Here is a 21086-nt window from a genome sequence, read left to right on the forward strand (position 1 = left end):
GTCAGCTTTCACGTTACCGGGTGGGGAGGAACGGTGGTGGCTTCTTACTTTGCCGATGCCATATTTCCTGCCTTTAGCTGTCTGAAGGATCTGTTTGAGCAGTGGGGCTGAGGGTAGAGGTTTTCCGTCGGCAGAAATAAATCCTCTCGATTCTCACAGGGGTAGGAATTCTGTTAGGCTATTGCAGACGTACAAACTGTCCGAATATATGTCTGCAGGGATTGGGAACGAATCAGGGTGCTGGACAATGTAAGCAATGGCTGCTAACTCGGCTGCCTGCGAACATAAGTGGCCAGGCAACTTTAAAGCTATCTCTTCTAAAGCGCGTCCTTGCGCGTCCTCTACATAAATACCACAGCCTGTTATCCTTTTTCCCTCAAGGACTATGAAGGAGCCATCTACGTAAATTCTCAGTGCTTTGTCTGTGGGCTGGGGTCCGATACCTGTCTTTCTTGGTACCGACTTGGGAACAAAGGGGCCTGTGCTGTGCTTGGGGGCTATGATCTCGCACTCATGTGGGGTTCCTTCATAGTGTAAATTATCAGCCAGATATGTATGCGTTTTTGTCCGTTTTATAGTAATGTCGCGTCCTTGTAGGAGTAGGGTCCATTGTGCTGCTTGGATTTGGCTTACTGTGCCGTCCTTTAGTCTGCCGTCCAATAAAAGCTGTGTCGGGGTGTGCTAGGTCAAAATGGTTACTGGGTTGAATCCGGTTATGTATGAGAAGTACTGTACCACCCAGAAAACTGCTAACAGGTGCCTCTCGCAGGCTGAAAATTCCTGTTCCACCGGATCTAAGACTCGTGAGGCATAGGCTACGGGTCCTAGATGATTGTGCCTTTCCTGCAGGAGTATGGTCGAAAGGGTTCGGTCTGTGGTCACTACCTCTATCGCGTATGGGGAGTGTGGATCTGGGGCTTGCAAAGCGGGGTCTGTGCTCAGGGCGCGTTTCAATGCATCCACGGCATCTGTGTGCTGTGGAAGCCATTTCCATGGGCCTGTTTCTTTAGTAGCTCGGAAAGTGGGGCTGCTTTGTGGCAAATCCGCCTTTGTGGTTCCTACAATATCCAACCAGTCCTAAAAATGACCGAAGTGCTGTAACGTTTTGGGGCAAGGGCAAATTTACAATGGAATCAATGCTTTTGAGTTCTATTTCACGCTTCCCATGCGTGATGACCGTACCTAAATATGTGACTTTCTCCTTAAGGATTTGGGCTTTCTTAGGGTTAATTTTGCATCCAATCGTTGTAAGGAGTTCTGATAATTCAGAAAGAAGCGAGATGTGCTCTTCCTTGGTGTCAGTCTGTAGGAGCAAGTCATCCACATACTGAACAAGGCATTCAGGGCGAGAAAATTTAGATAATCTGTTTGCCAATTGTCTGTGAAAGATGGAGGGGGAGTTGTGGAAGCCTTGTGGAAGGCACATCCACATGTACTGCTATCCCTGGAACGTGAACGCAAATTTATTGGGACATATCTCTTTCTGGTACATGGTGGAGGAGTTTAACGTGGTTTGGGACCCTCCTGTGTCCCAAAGGAACTCTACGGGGTATCCCCGGACTGTGCCTGCAACAACCGGTCTTCCGGACTTATCCCAAAGGGTATCGCAGACCCAAGTTGGGGAGCCTGAACACCGTCAATCGGTGCCATTCATGGCTGAATTATCTGGTCGGGTGCTAACACTGTGGATGGGTCTGGCATTGTTTCTGGTGGGGGAGCGTTTGGGTGCTAATTCCTTTGCTGCTTCGGGGGAGCCATTGCATTCCCGTGCGTAATGTCCCTCATGTCCACAATTATAGCATTCCTGTGTCAGAGGCGCTATACCTCTGCCTTCATTTACCCATGCGGGGTCTTGGTGTGCCCTTACTGGATTCATTGTGGCATCTACTCTCTCCTGCTCTGTCTTTTTCTGTACAGACTGTTCCCAAGCTCTGGACAAGCGTTTCAGAACCCACACTTCATTGTGTGCTGGGTCTGAGGGGTCATAACTAGCACATGCCTTCTGTCCTGCTTCGGTGGTATGGGATACTAGCGTAAGGGTCAATTTGGCCGTATTGTCTGTTGATAAATGGGCGCGAGCTAACTCACCAAATACAACAGTAAAATGGATCCAAACGCATCCAGCAAACGCTGTTGGATGCTCTCCCTTTTTCTGCCTGCACCGGTTGATGCAGATCAACCAGATCTCCTTGATTATATCCTATGGCGTCTAAAATGGCTGTTTTCATTTCTTGGAGGCTACCTCCTCCTACATTTTGTGGGTCAGGGAGGGCTGAACTAACTGAGGGGTCTAGATTCATCACTATGAGCTTTACCTCTTCTGGCTCGCCTAAACCGTACATGAGGGTCTGTTGTTTCACTAACTCGAAAAAGTGATGTGGGTCTGATGTGGGGTGGAAAGTCTCTATCTTCTCGCGGACATCTCTTAACTGGGTGATAGATAATGGGATGGTGTACACAAAATCGGGTTGGCCTCCCGTGGTAACCCTGTGCTGCATGGTAATGGGGTTCATTGGGTGGGGTGCTGCCTGTGCAGTCGGTGGTGCGGGTGCTTTACTTTTCGGGGCCTGGGAGATTCTATTTTGATTCTCGGTCTCACTTACGTACCGTTGGGCCGTTTCACTGAGTTCCTGTCAATCGGGGCCGTCTTCCTGGTCTAGCTGTGGGCCAAAGGTGTCTCTGAACCCATTTTGAACTGATAGCATGGATTGCAACTTTGCAATTTGCTGCCTGCATTTGGCATGATCCACCGAACTCTGCCTCTGTTCTGTGGTGGAACTGTGGAGAGCTCGGAGGGCTGCCTTTAAATCATTGCATTGTTTCCTTAATTGTTGTACCTGGTTCTCTGTCTCTTCTCTTACCATTACAGCACGTTGTGTGTCCTGGTCAGCCTTAGCATACTGGATTTGGAAGCTGCTACGGTGGGCGAGACAAGATTGATGAGCCCTCTTGAAATCATCCATTTCCTTGTCCTTCACCGCTATCTGCTCCCGGAGATGCACATTTAATCTCTCGCTTTCACTTAAATCTCCCTCTCTATTTCTCTCCTTCTCCTCAAGCTGCTTACGGAGCGTCCTCACGACCTCCTCTGTGCCTCGCAATTGTGCCACACAGGACACGATTGCCATCGGCTTACGAACCTTAGTCAAAGGTGGGCAGCACAATTGCTTCACAGCTCCAGGGTCCCAGGTTCGATTCCGGCTTGGGTCACTGCCTGTGCGGAGTCTGCACATCCTCGCCGTGTGTGCGTGGGTTTCCTCCGGGTGCTCCGGTTTCCTCCCACAGTCCAAAGATGTGCAGGTTAGGTGGATTGGCCATGATAAATTGCCCTTAGTGTCCAAAATTGCCCTTAGTGTTGGGTGGGGTTACTGGGTTATGGGTATAGGGTGGAGGTGTTGACCTTGGTAGGGTGCTCTTTCCAAGAGCTGGTGCAGACTCGATGGGCCGAATGGCCTCCTTCTGCACTGTAAATTCTATGATAATCTATGAAACTCTTCTCAGGAATCTCGGTCAGGCTGTCCCACCAAGTCTGTCCTATGCTGCCAGGACCTGTCTCTTCATTTGCGCAAAATTCGAACCACAGAGGCCATCCTTTCCCCTTTAGGTATCTCCTAAGCTCTTCTTCCCATACGGGAAACTGTTCTGATCTATTGGTCGCTGCGACCTTGGGCTCTTGTGGATGCATAAAGCGTTCCATTGCCTTCATGGCCGTCCCTGCAATTACTTCTGTCACTCACCGGAAATTGGGAACAAGGGGGAATAAAGCGGTGGTGCAAACACGGGTACGGCTCAAGCTATTTTCAGGTTTACGCAACTCCCAAAAGTTTCACGCAACAAAATCTACCGAGTTTACCTTATATCCCTTTGTTAGTACGCATGCAAATTACACACTTCCGACTTCTGGAGGTTTGGTCGATACTGGTTTCGCTTGTGGTTTCTTTTACTTTGCCAATTTGGATTCTAATTCAAATGCTTTTGTGGGTTCCCTCAGAGTGACACGGTCACTTCTGGGTCAAGTCCCGTCAGATGTCGCCAATAACTGTTGTGCTTCTTTTCCTATACTTTTTTCTCTGTCCTTTCTGTGGCTCTGTTCCAATTATGGCAATCAGTGAATTTGCTCTTCTTTCTATGTTATCTATGTCCGAATGCTTAGAGTCGCCAGGTATCAACTGAGTTTCAACCGGCTATCGATCAAAGAGCCAAACTCCAGTTAGTTAGTTCAAGGTCAAGGGTACTTTATTTACACACAATTAGTCATGCAACAGAAATACTACTAGTTAACTACACCTATCGACTAAGACAACCTTTACTTAACTTTGGGCACCCGGCTTAGGTCAGAAAACAGTGGCCGCTGTTCGATTCTGGATCTATCGAGTCCGAAGGAGTAACTGCTGCTCAGCTAGGCTCATCCGTCTGGTAGCGAGTGTTGAACTTGTACTTGCTTCTCGTGTTGCTGCACTTGGAGATGGCCATGACCGGGGTACCAGGACCAAGAGAGGGCAAACATGTGGCGGACTCTTTTTCTTATACTTAGGGGGTTTCGCGCTCTTTTGGGCAGTCCTTCGATTTGGGCCCTACTGATTGAGTGATCGCTGATCACTCCGTTCGATTCCTTACCCAATAAGTGGCCGGGGATCTGGATGGCTGGGCATGTCCCAAGCGGTCACTGACCCCGTTGTTTGCATTTCCCTTGAGCAGGGAGTGGCGCCGAAATGTCTGTGACTGTACTGGTTGCTCGAGTACTAGTCCTTTGTTTTGGTGAAGATGGGCCATCAAATGCTCATCGGCCCCATTAAAATGCGAATTGGACGGAGTTTCGATACCGTCTGGACTTCATGCTTACAAATATGCATTTCAGGCTCTGAGCCTGCCTGAGTCTTGGCTTGTCCATTTTACCCACTAGGCTTTGCGATTTTCTCTGTACCTAGTTGTAAGTGGCCAGCCCAGATGGCTTCACTTTGCCTCCCTGGTTCCCCGGATACGGATTTTACTGGGATGGAAGGACTCGGAGCCTCCAAAGTCAGGAGTGTGGGTTAATGACATGGCGGGGTTTCTCAGACTAGAGAAGATTAAGTTCGCCTTAAGGGGTTCAATTCAGGGGTTCGCTTGGAGGTGGCACCTGTTCAATGATTTCTTTAAGGAAAACTGACCGCCAACAGAAGAGGGGTGGGGGGGGGGGGAGGAGAAGGGAGAAAACGGGAGGCATGGCAGTGAAGAATACGGGAAGGGAATCTAATTTATGGGTAGTCAGGAGGTAGGGCAGGGGGAAGTTGGGTGTGTTACTGTGAGGCTATTGCGTATGTCAGACCGCTCGGTTGTTTAGAGTGTTAAAATTACAAATGCTTCAATAAAATGTTTTCTAAAAAAGGGAAAACTGGCTGCATTACACTACAGACATAAAAAGATAGAAATGCAGAAGACCTCATTCAGCGTAGCCCTCTCCAATCGGGGCTGTCAGGAAACAAACAAAGAGAAGCAGGTTGCATTTGACTTTGAAGAAGAGAGTAAAAACAAGGCACTGTTTGAAGACATCAGAGGCGCTCTAAAACCAATGACGCAAACCTACCAGCCGAAGAACAAAGGGGAGAAGATCTAATAAAGATACTGAAAGATGGGCAGCACAGTAGCACAAGTGGATAGCACTGTGGCTTCACAGCGCCAGGGTCCCAGGTTCGATTCCCTGCTGGGTCACTGTCTGTGCGGAGTCTGCACGTTCTCCCCGTGTCTGCGTGGGTTTCCTCCAGGTGGTCCGGTTTCCTCTCACAGCCCAACGCAGCCCAACGACGTGCAGGTTATGTAGATTGGCCATGGTAAACTGCCCTTAGTGACCAAAAAGGGTAGGAGGGGTTATTGGGTTAGGGGGATGGGGTGGCTTAAGTGTGTCGGTGCAGACACGATGGGCCGAATGGCCTCCTTCTGCACTGTATGTTCTATGTTCTAATATAGACAAATTTGTAGGGAAACACCAGGGGACACTCTTAACTAATTATAATGTAGACATAAGACTCTCTGAACCAATCAAACCACATCTGTCTCGACTAAAACGATGGAGACTGGCTCAGTTAGAGATTAAAAAATGCAGTGCATGCTGGATATGTTGCGGGAACAAGCCAAAACGCTGTGGTCCACCGAACATCAAATAGAGTTTGGGAGATTGAAGACCACGTTAATGGGTGAACTGGCCCTGGCCACCCCGGACTTATCCAAGCCATTAAAATGGCCATTGATGCTATTGATGCCAGTGACCTGGGAGAAGGGGCAGTGCTATCAGCACTTTGAAGTATATGCCCGACAGGACATTAACAAAAGTTAAGTTATACATAATCCGCTTGCATTTATAGAAAGGTTTAAAACCTGGAACACAAGATTATTTATTCCATTGGAGTTCATCATTACAACAGTTCAATGTTAAAATATGATAGCAGATGCTTTGTCACACATTTGAGGACTGACTAGTTATCAATGTAGAGACTGGAGAGGGCAGTTATATTATCAGGATGGATGAATGGATAGTATCGGAGTGTAAGGGTCATTCCTGTTTATTCTCTTATTTTCTCTTTTTTTGTTGTTGTTACATTGTTGATCCATTATTATGGGCCAGGGTTTAGAGAACACAAAAGTATATCATGGAGTTCACCTGACCCACAACTTTTGATAGAGTTTGGTTATGGGGAGCACAAGGGCCCACTTTACAGATGTGATGCAACAGAGAACTAAAAGTATTTTTAAACAAAACAATGTTTATTCCATGAATCCAGTTAACATTTTATAAACCCACAGTAAACATCTTACCAACTACCAACACTGATAATCCCCAAAAAGGATACAGTACTCTATCGGTAACCCTTAGTAACTTTCCTATCAACATCCATAAGCAAAAAAAATCTTTTTAACAAAGACAGTAGGTTTGAATTCTCTACAGAAACAGTTGTCACTTTTAAATTATCAAGTGATCTAAACACCTTGTTTAACATACAGAGAGATACCAGTTTAAATCTGCTTGGTTTGAATGCAGCTCTCCAACTGAAAGCAAAACTAAAACACAGAGTCAAAAAGAGCTTCCAGCTCAAAACAAAAGTAAAAAGCAGAATCACATTCCAGCTCCACCCACACAATGACATCCATTTGATCAAACACACTTTTCTTAAAGGGACATTCAGATGACACCACGGATGATTAATGGACGTGTGTCTTCAAGGCATATGGCCTGTACCTTTAATTCAAGCAGAATTCAGCAACAGGAGAGATCACTCTGCGGGTCTATGCTGGTTCAAATTGGAATTGTAGAATGACCGGCGTAACTGAGAAGAGATGGGCTGGAGCTCGGTTTGATTGATTTGGCTGGTGGCCAATGAATTGGCCCGAACGGCTGTACTCTGCCCAGTAACTGGTGTTGATTGGATCAGAGTCACGAGGTTGACGATTTGGTTTCAGTTTGACTCCTGGTGGCCCCAAGGAAGGTCCTGAGATTCTATTCTCTCTGTTTTTTTATCCAGAAGGTGTTTCTGTACTGCCAGGAAGCCTGGATGAATCTGTTTACAGTAAAACCATTACAGGCTGTGCAGGCAGAGGCTAGAATCGGCAAACTATCCCCAGAGAAGCTGATGTGAATCAACTATCTCTCTTCAGAAGGTCTGATGCCTGTGCGTGTTTCATCTTCTAAACTCCAGAGGCCTGTGGATGAACCACAAACTGCAAGCAAGGTTTGATGAAACAGTCTCTGCTTCTCCAGGAAAGGTGAGTGTGGTGTTTTAAAAAACTGCAGGAAAATCAATACAGGCTGCAAACAAAGACCATAATCTACAAGCTGACTGTGAAGAAAGCATGCTAAGAATGATAATCTGATGCAAAGACTCTTTCTGGTACTTTTTGAATATGGCACCATGATATGATGGCTGGATGCACAACATCAAGCCTGCCCTGCTGCAGAAGGCAGCACAAAGCCTCGGGTGCATAATCAATTATGCTGTGGATGGAAGATATGATGTGGCTTCCCGTTTTCCTTCCCAGTAGGAAACACACCCTGTCCCTGCCTCTGCTATGGGACTTAGTCCAGGACGAGAGAATTCTGCCCTAGCACTCTGGCTATACATCATTCTTATTGCTGCCACAGAATGTATTCCTGGTCTCAGTGAGCTTTTCACTAATATGTTGATTTTATTTCATGATCCTCTCTTAGATAGAAACATACATAGAAAATAGAAGCTGGAGGAGACCATTTGGCCCTTCAAGCCTGCTCTACCAATTATTATGATCATGGCTGATTATCAAGGTCAATGTCCTGATTCCGGCTTCTCCCCATATCTTTTGATCCCTTTAACACTAAGAGCTATATTTCACTTTTAAAAAAAATTACACAGTGTTTTGGCTTCAACTGCTTTCTGCGGTAGTGAATTCCACAGATTCACCACTCTCTGGGTGAAGAAATTTCTCCTCACCCCTGTTGTAAAAAGTTTACCCCTTATCCTCAAACTGTACCCATAGTTCTGGACTCACCCACCAACGAGAATATTCTTTCTGATCTACCATGTGAAATGAAATGAAAATCGCTTGTTGTCACGAGTAGGCTTCAATGAAGTTACTGTGAAAAGCCCCTAGTCGCCACATTCCAGCGCCTGTTCGGGGAGGTTGCTACGGGAATTGAACCGTGCTGCTGGCCTGCCTTGGTCTGCTTTAAAAGCCAGCGATTTAGCCCAGTGAGCTAAACCAGCCCCTGTCTAATCCTGTTAGAAGTTTATAAGTTTCCATGAAATCCCCTCTCACTCTTCTGAACGCCAATGAATATAATCCTAACCGATTTAGTCTCTCCTCATTTGACAGTCCCACCATCCCAGGAATCAGTCTCATAAACTGTCGCTGCACTCCCTCCATAGCAAGAACATCCTTCCTCAGATAAGGATATCAAAATTGCACACAATATTCCAGGTGTGACTTCACCAATGTCCTATACAATTGCAGTAAAACATCCCTATTCCCATACTAAAATTGTCTTTTCATGAAAGCCAACATACCATTTGCCTTCTTTACTGCTTGCTGTACCTGTGCACTTACTTTCAACTGATGCACAATGAGACCAAGGTCTCCACAATATACTGTATCTACCATGCATATGCCCACTCACTCAACTTGCCCAAATTCCACTGTAGCATCTCTGCATCCTCCACACAGCTCACCCACCAACCCAATTTTGTATCATCTGTGACTTTGGAGATAATGGGCTGGGTTCTCCGTTTCTCTCATCGGAGAATTCGAGGGAGTTTTACGACGAAAGAATCGGCGCCAAACCCTCACCGATTATGGGAGCAGTGAGGGGCTAGCAGCGGCACTGGGTGAAACTCCAGGCTCCCGCGTTGAAAACGGCCAGAGAATGGCCGGGTCCCTGGCCGCGCATGCGCACGGCTGACAACTTGCAGCGGTCGCAGCCTACAACATGGCGCCGGCCGTGCGTGGACCTAATCCGCCATCTGCGACCCCAGAGGGCAACTCCTGGCCCCCCAACCAGCCCCCCCAACCCTCGCGGAAGCCCACCTGGCCACAGCACGGATCCCGCCAGAGTGTGGTGGCGTTGGACACAGTCTGCAGCCACCACGCCTAGTTCCCGACTGCTGAGACCACACGTGTCCCGCTCTGTCAGGAACTTGGCCCATTGGGGCCAGAGTATCGTGGGAGGGCCTGCCGATGACGCGCCAATGCCGTTGCAATGGCACACGATGACGCCATTTCAGAGGGGCGGAGCATGGCTGACCGCCGTCAAACTGGCGCCAGCCCCGATTTGGGCGTCAGAGTCCATTCTGCGCCCGATCGCCAATTACGATATCGGCGTCAGGCAATGGAGAATCCAGCCCAATACATTTAGTTCCCGCGTCCAAATCATTAATACATAATTCGAACAGTTGGGGTCCTAGCACAGATCCCTGCGATACCCCACTAGTCACTGCCTGCCAATCGAAAAAAGACCCATTTATTCCCAAGATTGTGCTTCCTGTCTGCTAACCAGCTATCTATGCATCTCAAGACGCTACCTGCAATCCCATGCGTTTTAACTTTACTTCGTAATCTGCTCTGTGAGACCTTGACGAAAGCCTTCTGAAAATCTAAATAAACAACAACAATCTCACCCTCAATGTCAGTAGAACGAAGGAGCTGGTCATCTATTTCAGGAAGCGAGTTGTCATACACACCCCTGTCTGCATTAATGGTGTCGAGGTGTAGATAGTTCAAATTCCTTGGTGTACACATCACCACCAATCTGTCCTGGTTTACCCACATTGACGTTACGACCAGAAAAGCACCACAGCGCCTATACTTCCTCAGAAAACTAAGGAAATTCGGCATGTCCACATTGACTCTTACCAATTTTTACAGATGTACTATAGAAAGCATCATATTTGGCTGCATCACAGCTTGGTATGGCAACTGCTCGACCCAAGACCGTAAGGAACTGCAAAGTCGTGAACACAGCCCAATCCATCATGTGAACCCGCCTCCCATCCATTGACTCTGTCTCAACCTTCTGCTGCCTTGGGAAAGCGGACAGCACAATCAAAGACCCCTCCAACCCGGCTTACTCACTCTTCCAGCTTCTTCCATCGGGCAGGAGATACAAAAGTCTGAGAACACACACTAACAGATTCAAAGACAGCTTCTTCCCTGCCATTACCAGGCTCCTAAATGACCCTCTTCTGGACTGAACTGATCTATCTACGCATCTTCTCTACTGTTGTATCACTATACTCAGTATGCTTCATCTGATATATATGTCTACGTATTTACATTGTGTATTTATCATTTATCCTAAGTTTTTTCATGCATGGAACGATCTGCCTGGACTGTGCGCTGAACAATACTTTTTGCTGTACCTCAGTACATGTGACAATAAATATAAATCTACTCTGGGATGAAGATTATCAGTCCCTGGAGATTTGCCCGCCTTCAATTCTATTAATTTCCCCAAAACCATTTCTTTACTAATACTAATTTCCTTCAGCTCCTCTGAAACTTGTGTTTCTCAGAACTTCTGGTACATTATTCATGTCTTATGAATAAAGTACAAATTTTGTTCCCCAGCCATTTCTTTGTTCTCCATTATGAATTCCCCGTTTATGACTCTAACGGGCCTACAATAGTTTTTATCAATCTTTTTCTTTTTACATACCTATAGAAACTTTTACAGTACGTTTTTATGTACACGCTAGCTTACTTTTGTGTTGTATTTTCCCTTCATAATCAATCCCTTGGTCCACCTTTGTTGAATTTTAAACTGTTCCCAATCCTCAGGTCTATTGCTTTTTCTTGATAATTTATATGCCTCTTCTTTGAATCTAATACTACCTCTAATTTCCCTTGTAAGCCATGGTTTGGCCACAGTTCCCTTTCTACTCTTGTACCAAATAGGAATCAACAACTTTTTGTTCCTTGAATGCCTGACATTGCCTGTCCACTAGCCTTTCTTTCAGTAATGTTTCCCAGTCCATCATAGCCAGCTCATGCCACAGACCATCGTAGTTACCTTAATTGAGGTTCAGGAACCTGGTCTCAGAATCAACTACTTCACTATCCACCTTGATAAAGAATTCCAACATATTATGATCACTCATCCCCAAAGGTTCTCACACAACTAGATTGCCAAATAATCCTTCCACTTTACACAACATCCAGTCTAAGATAGCCTGTTCCCTTCTTGGTTTCTCAACATATTGGTCCAGAAAACCATCCCATAAACACTCCAGAAACTCCTCCTTTATTTCACGATGACTAATTTGACTCACCCACTCTCAATGCAGATTAAAGTTACCCATAATCACAGATTTTCTATTATCACATGAATCTCTGATTTCCTGCTAACGCTATTCACAATATTAGCACTGCAGTTTGGTGGTAGATCACGAATATACCCCTACGAATATTTCTGCCCCTTGGTGTTCCTTAACTCGACTCAGACATTTTCCACATCATCTGTGCTCACATCTTTCCTCAGTATTGTGTCTTGCAAACATTGGTCATTTAGCTTGGATTCCCACTGTTATATCCCTTTCACACTCTCATTAATTTGCATTTGTCCATGTTAAATGCAAATGTCACTCATCCATTCATCCTTCCATTTATCCACATGGCTTGCTATTTGATATGCGAGTTCCCTGTTGAAAGAAGGCACTGATGCACTGGGTGTCTGAAATAAATTGTCTTTGTGCAGTTTTATTTTCCCCTGATGTATGCGAGCTCTGCTTTATGGCTGAAAACAGGAACACTTCTACCATTTTAAATTCTCAGAAGCATATGCATTAACATGTTCTGTACACACCTGTATATTTCCACTTACCCAGATTGTGAATAAACTGATACATAGGCACGTTCACGGCCCCGTTTATAATAAAACTTGATGCATGTTACAGAATTAATCTCATCCAAAGCTCTTTTTATTAGTTGTCTGTGTTTTTCACCTGCAATTACAGAACAAAACAAACAAATAAATAGTGTTTATATTAACAACATGACTAAGTATGACAAACAGACATATTATTTAAAATCTAAATGATAATTTACAAAACTGAAACTGAAGGATTAGAATAACTTGTGTGAAAAAATAAATATCTTTTGTTTGAATGGCCACAATGGACAAAGCTACCCAGCTTGATTAACCTCACTCCCAGTTTCCCATTACTACCTTCATTACTAACCTTCTCACCTGATCTGCTTCACAGGCTTTCATCGTTGTTCCTGCTGAGGACAGGCTGCTGCCCTAGAAGTGGCTACTGCACACAGTGATGCTGCTTAGGCTGAAGAGTTGCTGACATTCTGATAGGCTGCCAGCTAAGAGGCAGGGCATCATGCTCTGTGAGGTAGCATGTGGGGAGGAAGCTTTGTCCCTGCCTTACCATGTAAAATAGCGTCTTGGCTTCTACAACTGCTAGAGGTGCCACCTCTGATTTTAGCTTGTGGTAAGGGCCACTGCCTCCATATTAAATCGCAGCCAAAAAGAATGATTACAACTGCTACAAAACAGGATAAACCTGCATGAAGCGAGACAATATCAGTGCAGTCTATAGCACTTGAAAAGCTTATAATGCAGGCAAAACCTACTGTTCCTTCATTCTACTTTGCTCTGTCCATGGGTGAAGTAAGGTACACTTGTCTATTGGTGCAGCAAGCCTCAATGATCGCCCTGATACAACAGTGCGCAACATACTGAAATATATCATTGACGTTATCTCTTGCAGCATAGAGCATCCCACATGGTGTAAAGATTTTAGCCACAATAACTTCAACAGCTACAGACATTACTGCTCAGAACCTTATCTAAGGCAACAGTTGTGGCCACAGAAGCTGATCAAGTTCCACAGTGATGTTGAGGGAGTGACCCGCTTTGCATCAGACATCTTCTCCCAACAGTGACGAATGTGATATAAAATAATTGTTTTAGAGATATTAGTTACTGTAATGTAGAGATAGGCCAGTCTCATTCTGGTGAGTTCACAGACAAAGGATTTCAGAACGCATGGCAAAGTAAGGAGGAGGTGTGTCCAGCTATGGAGGGGAAAAGGATGCTGGGTAACAGGGGGCCAAAGGAAGGGATTTGAAGTGAGCCAATTAGGATGTATGGCCAGGTCAGGAGGGGTATAGGATGACCTATGGGAATCGTGTATGTGAAACCTGATGCCATTTGAATGTATCAGTAGAGATTCGTTTGTCCTACAGACTCACTCAATTCCGGGGGTGCAGAAAGCAGGATGTGTTCTGTACCACTGTGAATTGAGACAGACTTGCAAGTCAAATAAAATAACTAATGCTATACCTGCAAATCCATCTCGACTTTTATTGAGGCCAGAGTGACGGGTAAAGAAAATTATGTTTTGTCATTTGGTGCCTGAAACCCGGGATTTCTCAAGACGGTTCTGACCAACCGCGAAATCAGAATTAGACTGGTTATGAACAGGGAGAGTGGGAAAAAGGGCTCACAATGTTCAGCTGGAAAATGACCGTGCATTGATTTTTCCCCTCTTCTTAGCGTCTGATTAGTCTGGTCACTCGTGGTTGGTACGGAAAGATCGTCTCGACGAAATCAAAGGTCAGTTTGGGGATTAGAAATTTAATTGATGGGATTTCATAATGTTGATTCGGCTTGGGTTAGGTTTTGGGTTGATGCAATATCTAAACAGAGATGATTCAATTCCATGTGTGAGTTCTGATTCGGCTTGGGTTAGGTTTTGGGTCGATGCAACATCTAAACAAAGATGATTCAATTCCATATGTGAGTGTTTTGAATAACTGATGTGACCTCAGGATGAGGGTTCAGTCGAATGAGTGTTTTTAAATCTGAAGATGATTCAATTCCATGTGTGAGTGTTTCAAATCTATAGTTGATTAAGCTAAAATTGTACCCTTGGACTGTAGTGGCGAAAAACACAGTTTTGAGGACGAGTTGAGATTATGGGGAATTGCTTGGATAACACAAATGATCCAGGCATGCCACTGCAAATATTATGCGATATTTATCCGGATAAAGCAAAAGATTTCAGGAAAATGTCAGCAACGTTAAGGAGCAAATTGGGTGATGAATGGCCACGAGGAGGCACCAAAGACCTAGAAAGCATTAAGAAAATTCAGGGACACATCTGGAAAAAGAGTCAAAGTATGAAAGCAAAAGAATTAATTGGATTATGGAGACAATATTGTCAAGAGGAAAGAGATAAGATCATGTTATCAAGTTGGCAGGACAATGTCCTTAAAATGGGAATTCCAATTAGTGAAGGGGGTAACCAAAAAACATTACAGGTCTTGAAAAAGGAATGTGCATTCAATAAAACGCGCAAGTAAAGACAGGGAAGGCTCGGGTCAAACAAAAGATGGGCTACGTAGTTCAATGGCTGTCCTTGAATTGACAGAATATGACGAATTGGACGACTTGATTATGTCGGCAAGGGTTCCGACTGCACCTGTAGCATTGTCTGCACTAATTCCAGAACCACCAGAGTATAATAATTGATATCCAGTCACTGCTCCCCAGATTCAAATCATGCCAGTCACTCCAGCCCTTTTGGTTGATAGCGTGGGTCCTAATTTACCATCTTCACGATCTAAGAGGGAAGAGGAGCTCTGTTCCACAAGGCCAGTTAGCTCTAGGACCCGATCTCGGACAGCGAGAGAAGGGCCTGATCCTAACCAGAAACAATCAAGCATACCACCTAAATCCCTTCAGACCGATAAGGGGGAACAGCAAACTCCGAGAACAAAGGGAGAGGAAAGGGATGGTTCTGAAGAGAAAGAGCTCCCTCTGGTGACAGGGAGGGACGTCAAAGTCTTGGAAGAGCCAGAGGAAATAGCTAGAGTGCCCCCTGGTGAGACTCGGAGACAGTTGCCGATTAGGAAGATACCAAACCCCGACGCTGTGACGGCCGGGGTCCAGCCCACGATAGACGTTTATTTCCCATGGAGACCCAGTGAGATGATGGCTATTATGGCTACAATCCCAGATAGAAAAAAATCTCCTGCTGCTTTCGTGGATTCCCTGAGAACTACCATCTCAATTTATCAAGCTGATTCTAGGGACCTCTGGGCCCTAGTCCAGCAGGTTTTAACCCCAGCAGAGTACCGCAATCATCTAAATCACTTGAATTATGCTAGCCACGCCGCACTTCAGCAAGCCCATGCGTTGGACGACGATAGACGGACACAAATCCTGAATGCGTTGAATAGCATATTTCAAAAGCCCATAAATATTTCTGCTATCTTAGACCTCAAACCTAAAAAGATTGAAGAGCCAAAGGAATTTCTGGAACGTTTTAATGAAATCTACCGTGGGCAGTCAGGTGACTTGCCATATCAAAATGGTCAGAATTCCCCTCAATATTGTGCTATGATAAAGCATTGCCTACCACCTTCCGTGGCTACTGCTGTGAAATGTAATAACATGAATTGGACAGAGAACGACCCTTCCCAGATGGCAAGGGCAGTCAGATTTTATTGGAAGGACGGTGTAGGCCAGGAAGGAGGCTCAGTTAAAAAGGTTAAGACTGAGTATGTAATGAAAAAGGATGATCTGAGACACCAACAAGCGGCAGAAACGGTAGCTTACCAGCTGGAACCCCAATATTGTGACTTTGGGTGGGTGGATCAGCGAGGGGGAGGATATCAAACCCACCCAAAGGGACCCTCAGCTCCTCTTTATGGCCCACCATAAGCACCAACAGCTTTACAACCGCCGCCCCCTCTGAGGGGCCATTGGTCTACTGGGAGAAGAGGACGGGGCAGATATAGAGGGAACAATTCATGTTTTAATTGCGGCCGTGCAGATCACTGGCAACAGGAATGCCCCTTTAAAAGACAGGCAGCAGAAGGAGACTACTCGACCCAAAGGAGGGGGTACCCACCAAGGGGAGGACAGACGAGATACACTGACTTCTCCCAGGCAAATCCTTTCCCAACACAGGATTGACTAGCTAATTTAGTCATAAGGACTCTCCAATCGGACAGGGAACCTATTATCTCTCTGCAGATAGGAGATCAACATCACTCATTTGTAATCAACACTGGAGCAGCCAAGTCTTCGGTGCAATCAGAACTTCAACTACCACTATCCGACCACACCCAGCATTTGTCGGGGTTCCAAGGACAGGTGTGTGAGTATCCTATTTCTGAACCTGTGACAGTCACTTACGAGAATAAGTCTGCAGATCATCAGTTTGTAGTGACTACTGGATTGGACTGTAACTTGTTGGCCCGAGATTTACTGTGCATCTTCCAGCTACAGCTAGAGTGCGGAGACGAAGGGGTAACGGTTCAATCATGGAGGATGAGACAACAGTGCTATATTTCTATCACCCCCCCAGTGGTGGACATTAGACATTGAACATTCACTGCATCACGTTACCCTGGCCGATGACAGAACCGGACAAAACAGGGAGTTGGAGGACATATACCGGCCATTAATTGGGACCGAATGGCCAGTCAAAGTTACAGCCACAGTCACGGGAAAAGAAGGTACAGCCGATTTTGTTAAAATACCACCACATTTATGGCCACAGTCAGCTTCGGGAAGCCCTCATATTACACGTCAGGTCCACGACCAGTACCATGCCAGGGATTTAGGGCCTATGGTAAGGAGGGCAGTGGATCATTCAGATCCAACAGAGTACGCACTTCAGGTCACGCCAGACGGCACTGCCATGAAATATTTTGAGGTCCCTGAAACGATTAACACTCGACTGGGGACATGATGTTTTGGAATATGTCAATCCACAGGTCTGGGCGGAATACCCATCACAAGTGGGAAAGACAAATGTTACACCTATTAAGGTAACGATTAAGGACCATGTAAAGCTGCCTTCCATTCGGCAATACCCCCTGAAATCCCAAGCTGCCCGGCCTGTAGACAAATTAATCCGAGAGCTGTTGCAACAGGGTATTTTGGTCCCTTGCCAATCAGAATGTAACACCCCCACATACTTGCTGTGTCTAAACCAGTCAAGCCAGACCAGTACCGATCAGTACAGGATTTTATGTTCAATCAATGCCATCGCACAGTCGTTACATGCTCTCACTCTCCAACAGGATATTACGGTGTATAGCTCCCACTCGGTCATCGCACTACTGAGGCAACTGTAGACTCAGCATCTTACCGCAGCTCGTCAGAATAGGTATGAGATATACCTTTTGAACAATCCACGTCTGACATTTAAACACTGTACCACTATCAATCCAGCCTGTTTTCTTAGTGGTCCCCCTGTCCATGAAGACGCACCTGGCCACGACTGTTTAGCCTTGATTCAGGAAACTACCACAATAAGGGACGATTTGAGTGATGTTTCGTCAGAACAACCTGACATGATTATGTGTGGTCAAATATCCCACCGTGGTTTAGTTAATGACCTACCACAGGCCCTCCTTATGCCCGCGCAGATTTCCGTCATTAAATGCGCTGCCCACACAAACGGTAAGACCCCAGTTGACGTTGGTAATGAACGAGCAGATTGTGCAGCGCGGACAGCCGCTCAAATTCAGCAAGTGATGGTGCCTAAAATGTGAAGTCAGACTAAACGATCTACTATAAATATGTCTGCTTCTGACAAGCCAATGCCAACCATGCAAGACATCATAAGGTTACAGGAGGACGCTCCTGAGAGTAATAAACAAATGTGGAAACGGTTAGGTTGTACATATGATTCTGTTTCCTCTTTATGGACCACGCCAGCACATCAGACTTGTATGTCTGATGTACTGGCTTTATGGGTCACTGAATGTGTACACTTTGCAACTCATTGTGGGGCTCAGGGACTAGTGATTTGTTGCTGGACACTTGGTGGCACCCTAAAATGCAGGGGTTGGCTCAGAATATCAGCGCTCGGTGTTTGATTTGTCAGCAATATAACACCGGCAAAGGTATCCCTTGTGGTATGGGGCAAACCCCGTTGCCCAGTGGTCCCTTTGAGATGCTCCAAATGGATTACATTGAGTTGGAAAGATGTCAATGTTATAAATATGTTTTGGTCATTGTGGATGTGTTCAGCAGATGGGTTGAGGCGTAGCCGACTGTCGATAATAAAGCTGCTACTGTGGTTAAAGTTCTGATGCGGGAAATCATTCCCTGGTACAGAATACCAGCTCAGTTGAGTTCTGATAACGGGCCTCATTTGGACAGATTAACCTGCCTCCCTTCCCCAGTGCTATTTTACAGGTGTGGAGCATGATGGGGTGGCTACGCACCGCCTGTGTGATCTTCGGCCTCGCCTCACTTGGAGTGTCATCGGCAACGGACATGGAAAAGGGAAATATTATCTACATTTGTAACCCCAACCAAACTACAAGGACATTTAGTTTATGCAGAGGTGATGTTCTTCGCTGCCCCATATACGAGGACATGGTATCGACTCATGAAAGGTCATCAGATTGAGGGAAAATGCAGGACTCATGAAGCAATTGCACCGGTCCCGGCGATGGGAAGGAAACATTACATGGACATTGCCTTGTTTTTGGAGTACATGTAAATTTGATTTTGGATGTGTTAAGATTGGTGTGATAAAGGTAACATCAGACCGTCAGGAGAGAGTAGGAAGAGGTTGTGAGAGAGAGAGGGGGACTAGAGAGACGACGGAGCGTGTGAGAAGGGAAGTACAACTAGAACGTAGGTTATCAGGAGATACACTTAATTTAGTTAAAGGCCAAACTAAGGAAAACCCGGGTAGTATGAATCTCTTCTACCAGATTAACCACCGCTTGTATGGCCACGGACAGGTTGTCTGCTACCCGAACCCCGCAGCGGTGTCTAGGTTATTTTCTGTTTCACCGCTTTGGGGCACTCCCCAAACGGTGGTTCATTGTCTGCATTCCGAGCCACCGCCCGAGCAAGTCACTCTTCCTTACGATCCGGGTTCAGCACCACCGGCTATTTGTCTTCCCCTTCCTCGGGATAATTCCCACTCACAGTATGATAGGCTGCAACGGTGGAGGGCGTACATACAAAGAACAAAGAAATGTACAGCACAGGAACAGGCCCTTCGGCCCTCCAAGCCCGTGCCGACCATGCTGCCCGACTAAACTACAATCTTCTACACTTCCTGGGTCCGTATCCTTCTATTCCCATCCTATTCATATATTTGTCAAGATGCCCCTTAAATGTCCCTATCGTCCCTGCTTCCACTACCTCCTCCGGTAGCGAGTTCCAGGCACCCACTACCCTCTGCGTAAAAAACTTGCCTCGTACATCTACTCTAAACCTTGCCCCTCTCACCTTAAACCTATGCCCCCTAGTAATTGACCCCTCTACCATGGGGAAAAGCCTCTGACTATCCACTCTGTCTAGGCCCCTCATAATTTTGTATACCTCTATCAGGTCTCCCCTCAACCTCCTTCGTTCCAGTGAGAACAAACCGAGTTTATTCAACCGCTCCTCATAGCTAATGCCCTCCATACCAGGCAACATTCTGGTAAATCTCTTCTGCACCCTCTCTAAAGCCTCCACATCCTTCTGGTAGTGTGGCGACCAGAATTGAACACAATACTCCAAGTGTGGCCTAACTAAGGTTCTATACAGCTGCAACATGACTTGCCAATTCTTATACTCAATGCCCCGGCCAATGAAGGCAAGCATGCCGTATGCCTTCTTGACTACCTTCTCCACCTGTGTTGCCCCTTTCAATGACCTGTGGACCTGTACTCCTAGATCTCTTTGACTTTCAATACTCTTGAGGGTTCTACCATTCACTGTATATTCCCTACCTGCATTAGACCTTCCAAAATTCATTACCTCACATTTGTCCGGATTAAACTCCATCTGCCATCTCTCCGCCCAAGTCTCCAGACAATCTAAATCCTGCTGTATCCTCCGACAGTCCTCATCGCTATCCGCAATTTCACCAACCTTTGTGTCGTCTGCAAACTTACTAATCAGACCAATTACATTTTCCTCCAAATCATTTATATATACTACAAAGAGCAAAGGTCCCAGCACTGATCCCTGTGGAACACCACTGGTCACAGCCCTCCAATTAGAAAAGCATCCCTCTATTGCTACTCTCTGCCTTCTATGGCCTAGCCAGTTCTGTATCCACCTTGCCAGCTCACCCCTGATCCCATGTGACTTCACCTTTTGTACTAGTCTACCATGAGGGACCTTGTCAAAGGCCTTACTGAAGTCCATATAGACAACATCCACTGCCCTACCTGCATCAATCATCTTAGTGACCTCCTCAAAAAACTCTATCAAGTTAGTGAGACACGACCTCCCGTTCACAAAACCGTGCTGCCTCTCACTAATACGTCCATTTGCTTCCAAATGGGAGTAGATCCTGTCTCGAAGAATTCTCTCCAGTAAGTTCCCTACCACTGAAGTAAGGCTCGCCGGCCTGTAGTTCCCGGGATTATTCTTGCTACCCTTCTTAAACAGAGGAACAACATTGGCTATTCTCCAGTCCTCCGGGACATCCCCTGAAGACAGCGAGGATCCAAAGATTTCTGTCAATGCCTCAGCAATTTCCTCTCCAGCCTCCTTCAGTATTCTGGGGTAGATCCCTTCAGGCCCTGGGGACTTATCTACCTTAATATTTTTTAAGACATCCAACACCTCGTCTTTTTGGATCACAATGTGACCCAGG

General features: G+C 46.0%; 1 protein-coding gene across 1 annotated transcript in view; it reads right to left on the reverse strand.

The window, feature by feature from the left end:
- The window catches only part of LOC140430960 (astacin-like metalloendopeptidase), a 665106-nt gene that overhangs the window by 433957 nt on the left and 210063 nt on the right, over positions 1–21086 (reverse strand). Inside the window, exon 6 of the mRNA XM_072518803.1 lies at positions 12320–12440. Coding sequence (XP_072374904.1) covers positions 12320–12440 — 121 coding nt within the window. The remainder of the gene's footprint in view (positions 1–12319; positions 12441–21086) is intronic.

The sequence above is a fragment of the Scyliorhinus torazame genome, chromosome 10 (assembly GCF_047496885.1).
Source record: "Scyliorhinus torazame isolate Kashiwa2021f chromosome 10, sScyTor2.1, whole genome shotgun sequence".
NCBI lineage: Eukaryota > Metazoa > Chordata > Chondrichthyes > Carcharhiniformes > Scyliorhinidae > Scyliorhinus > Scyliorhinus torazame.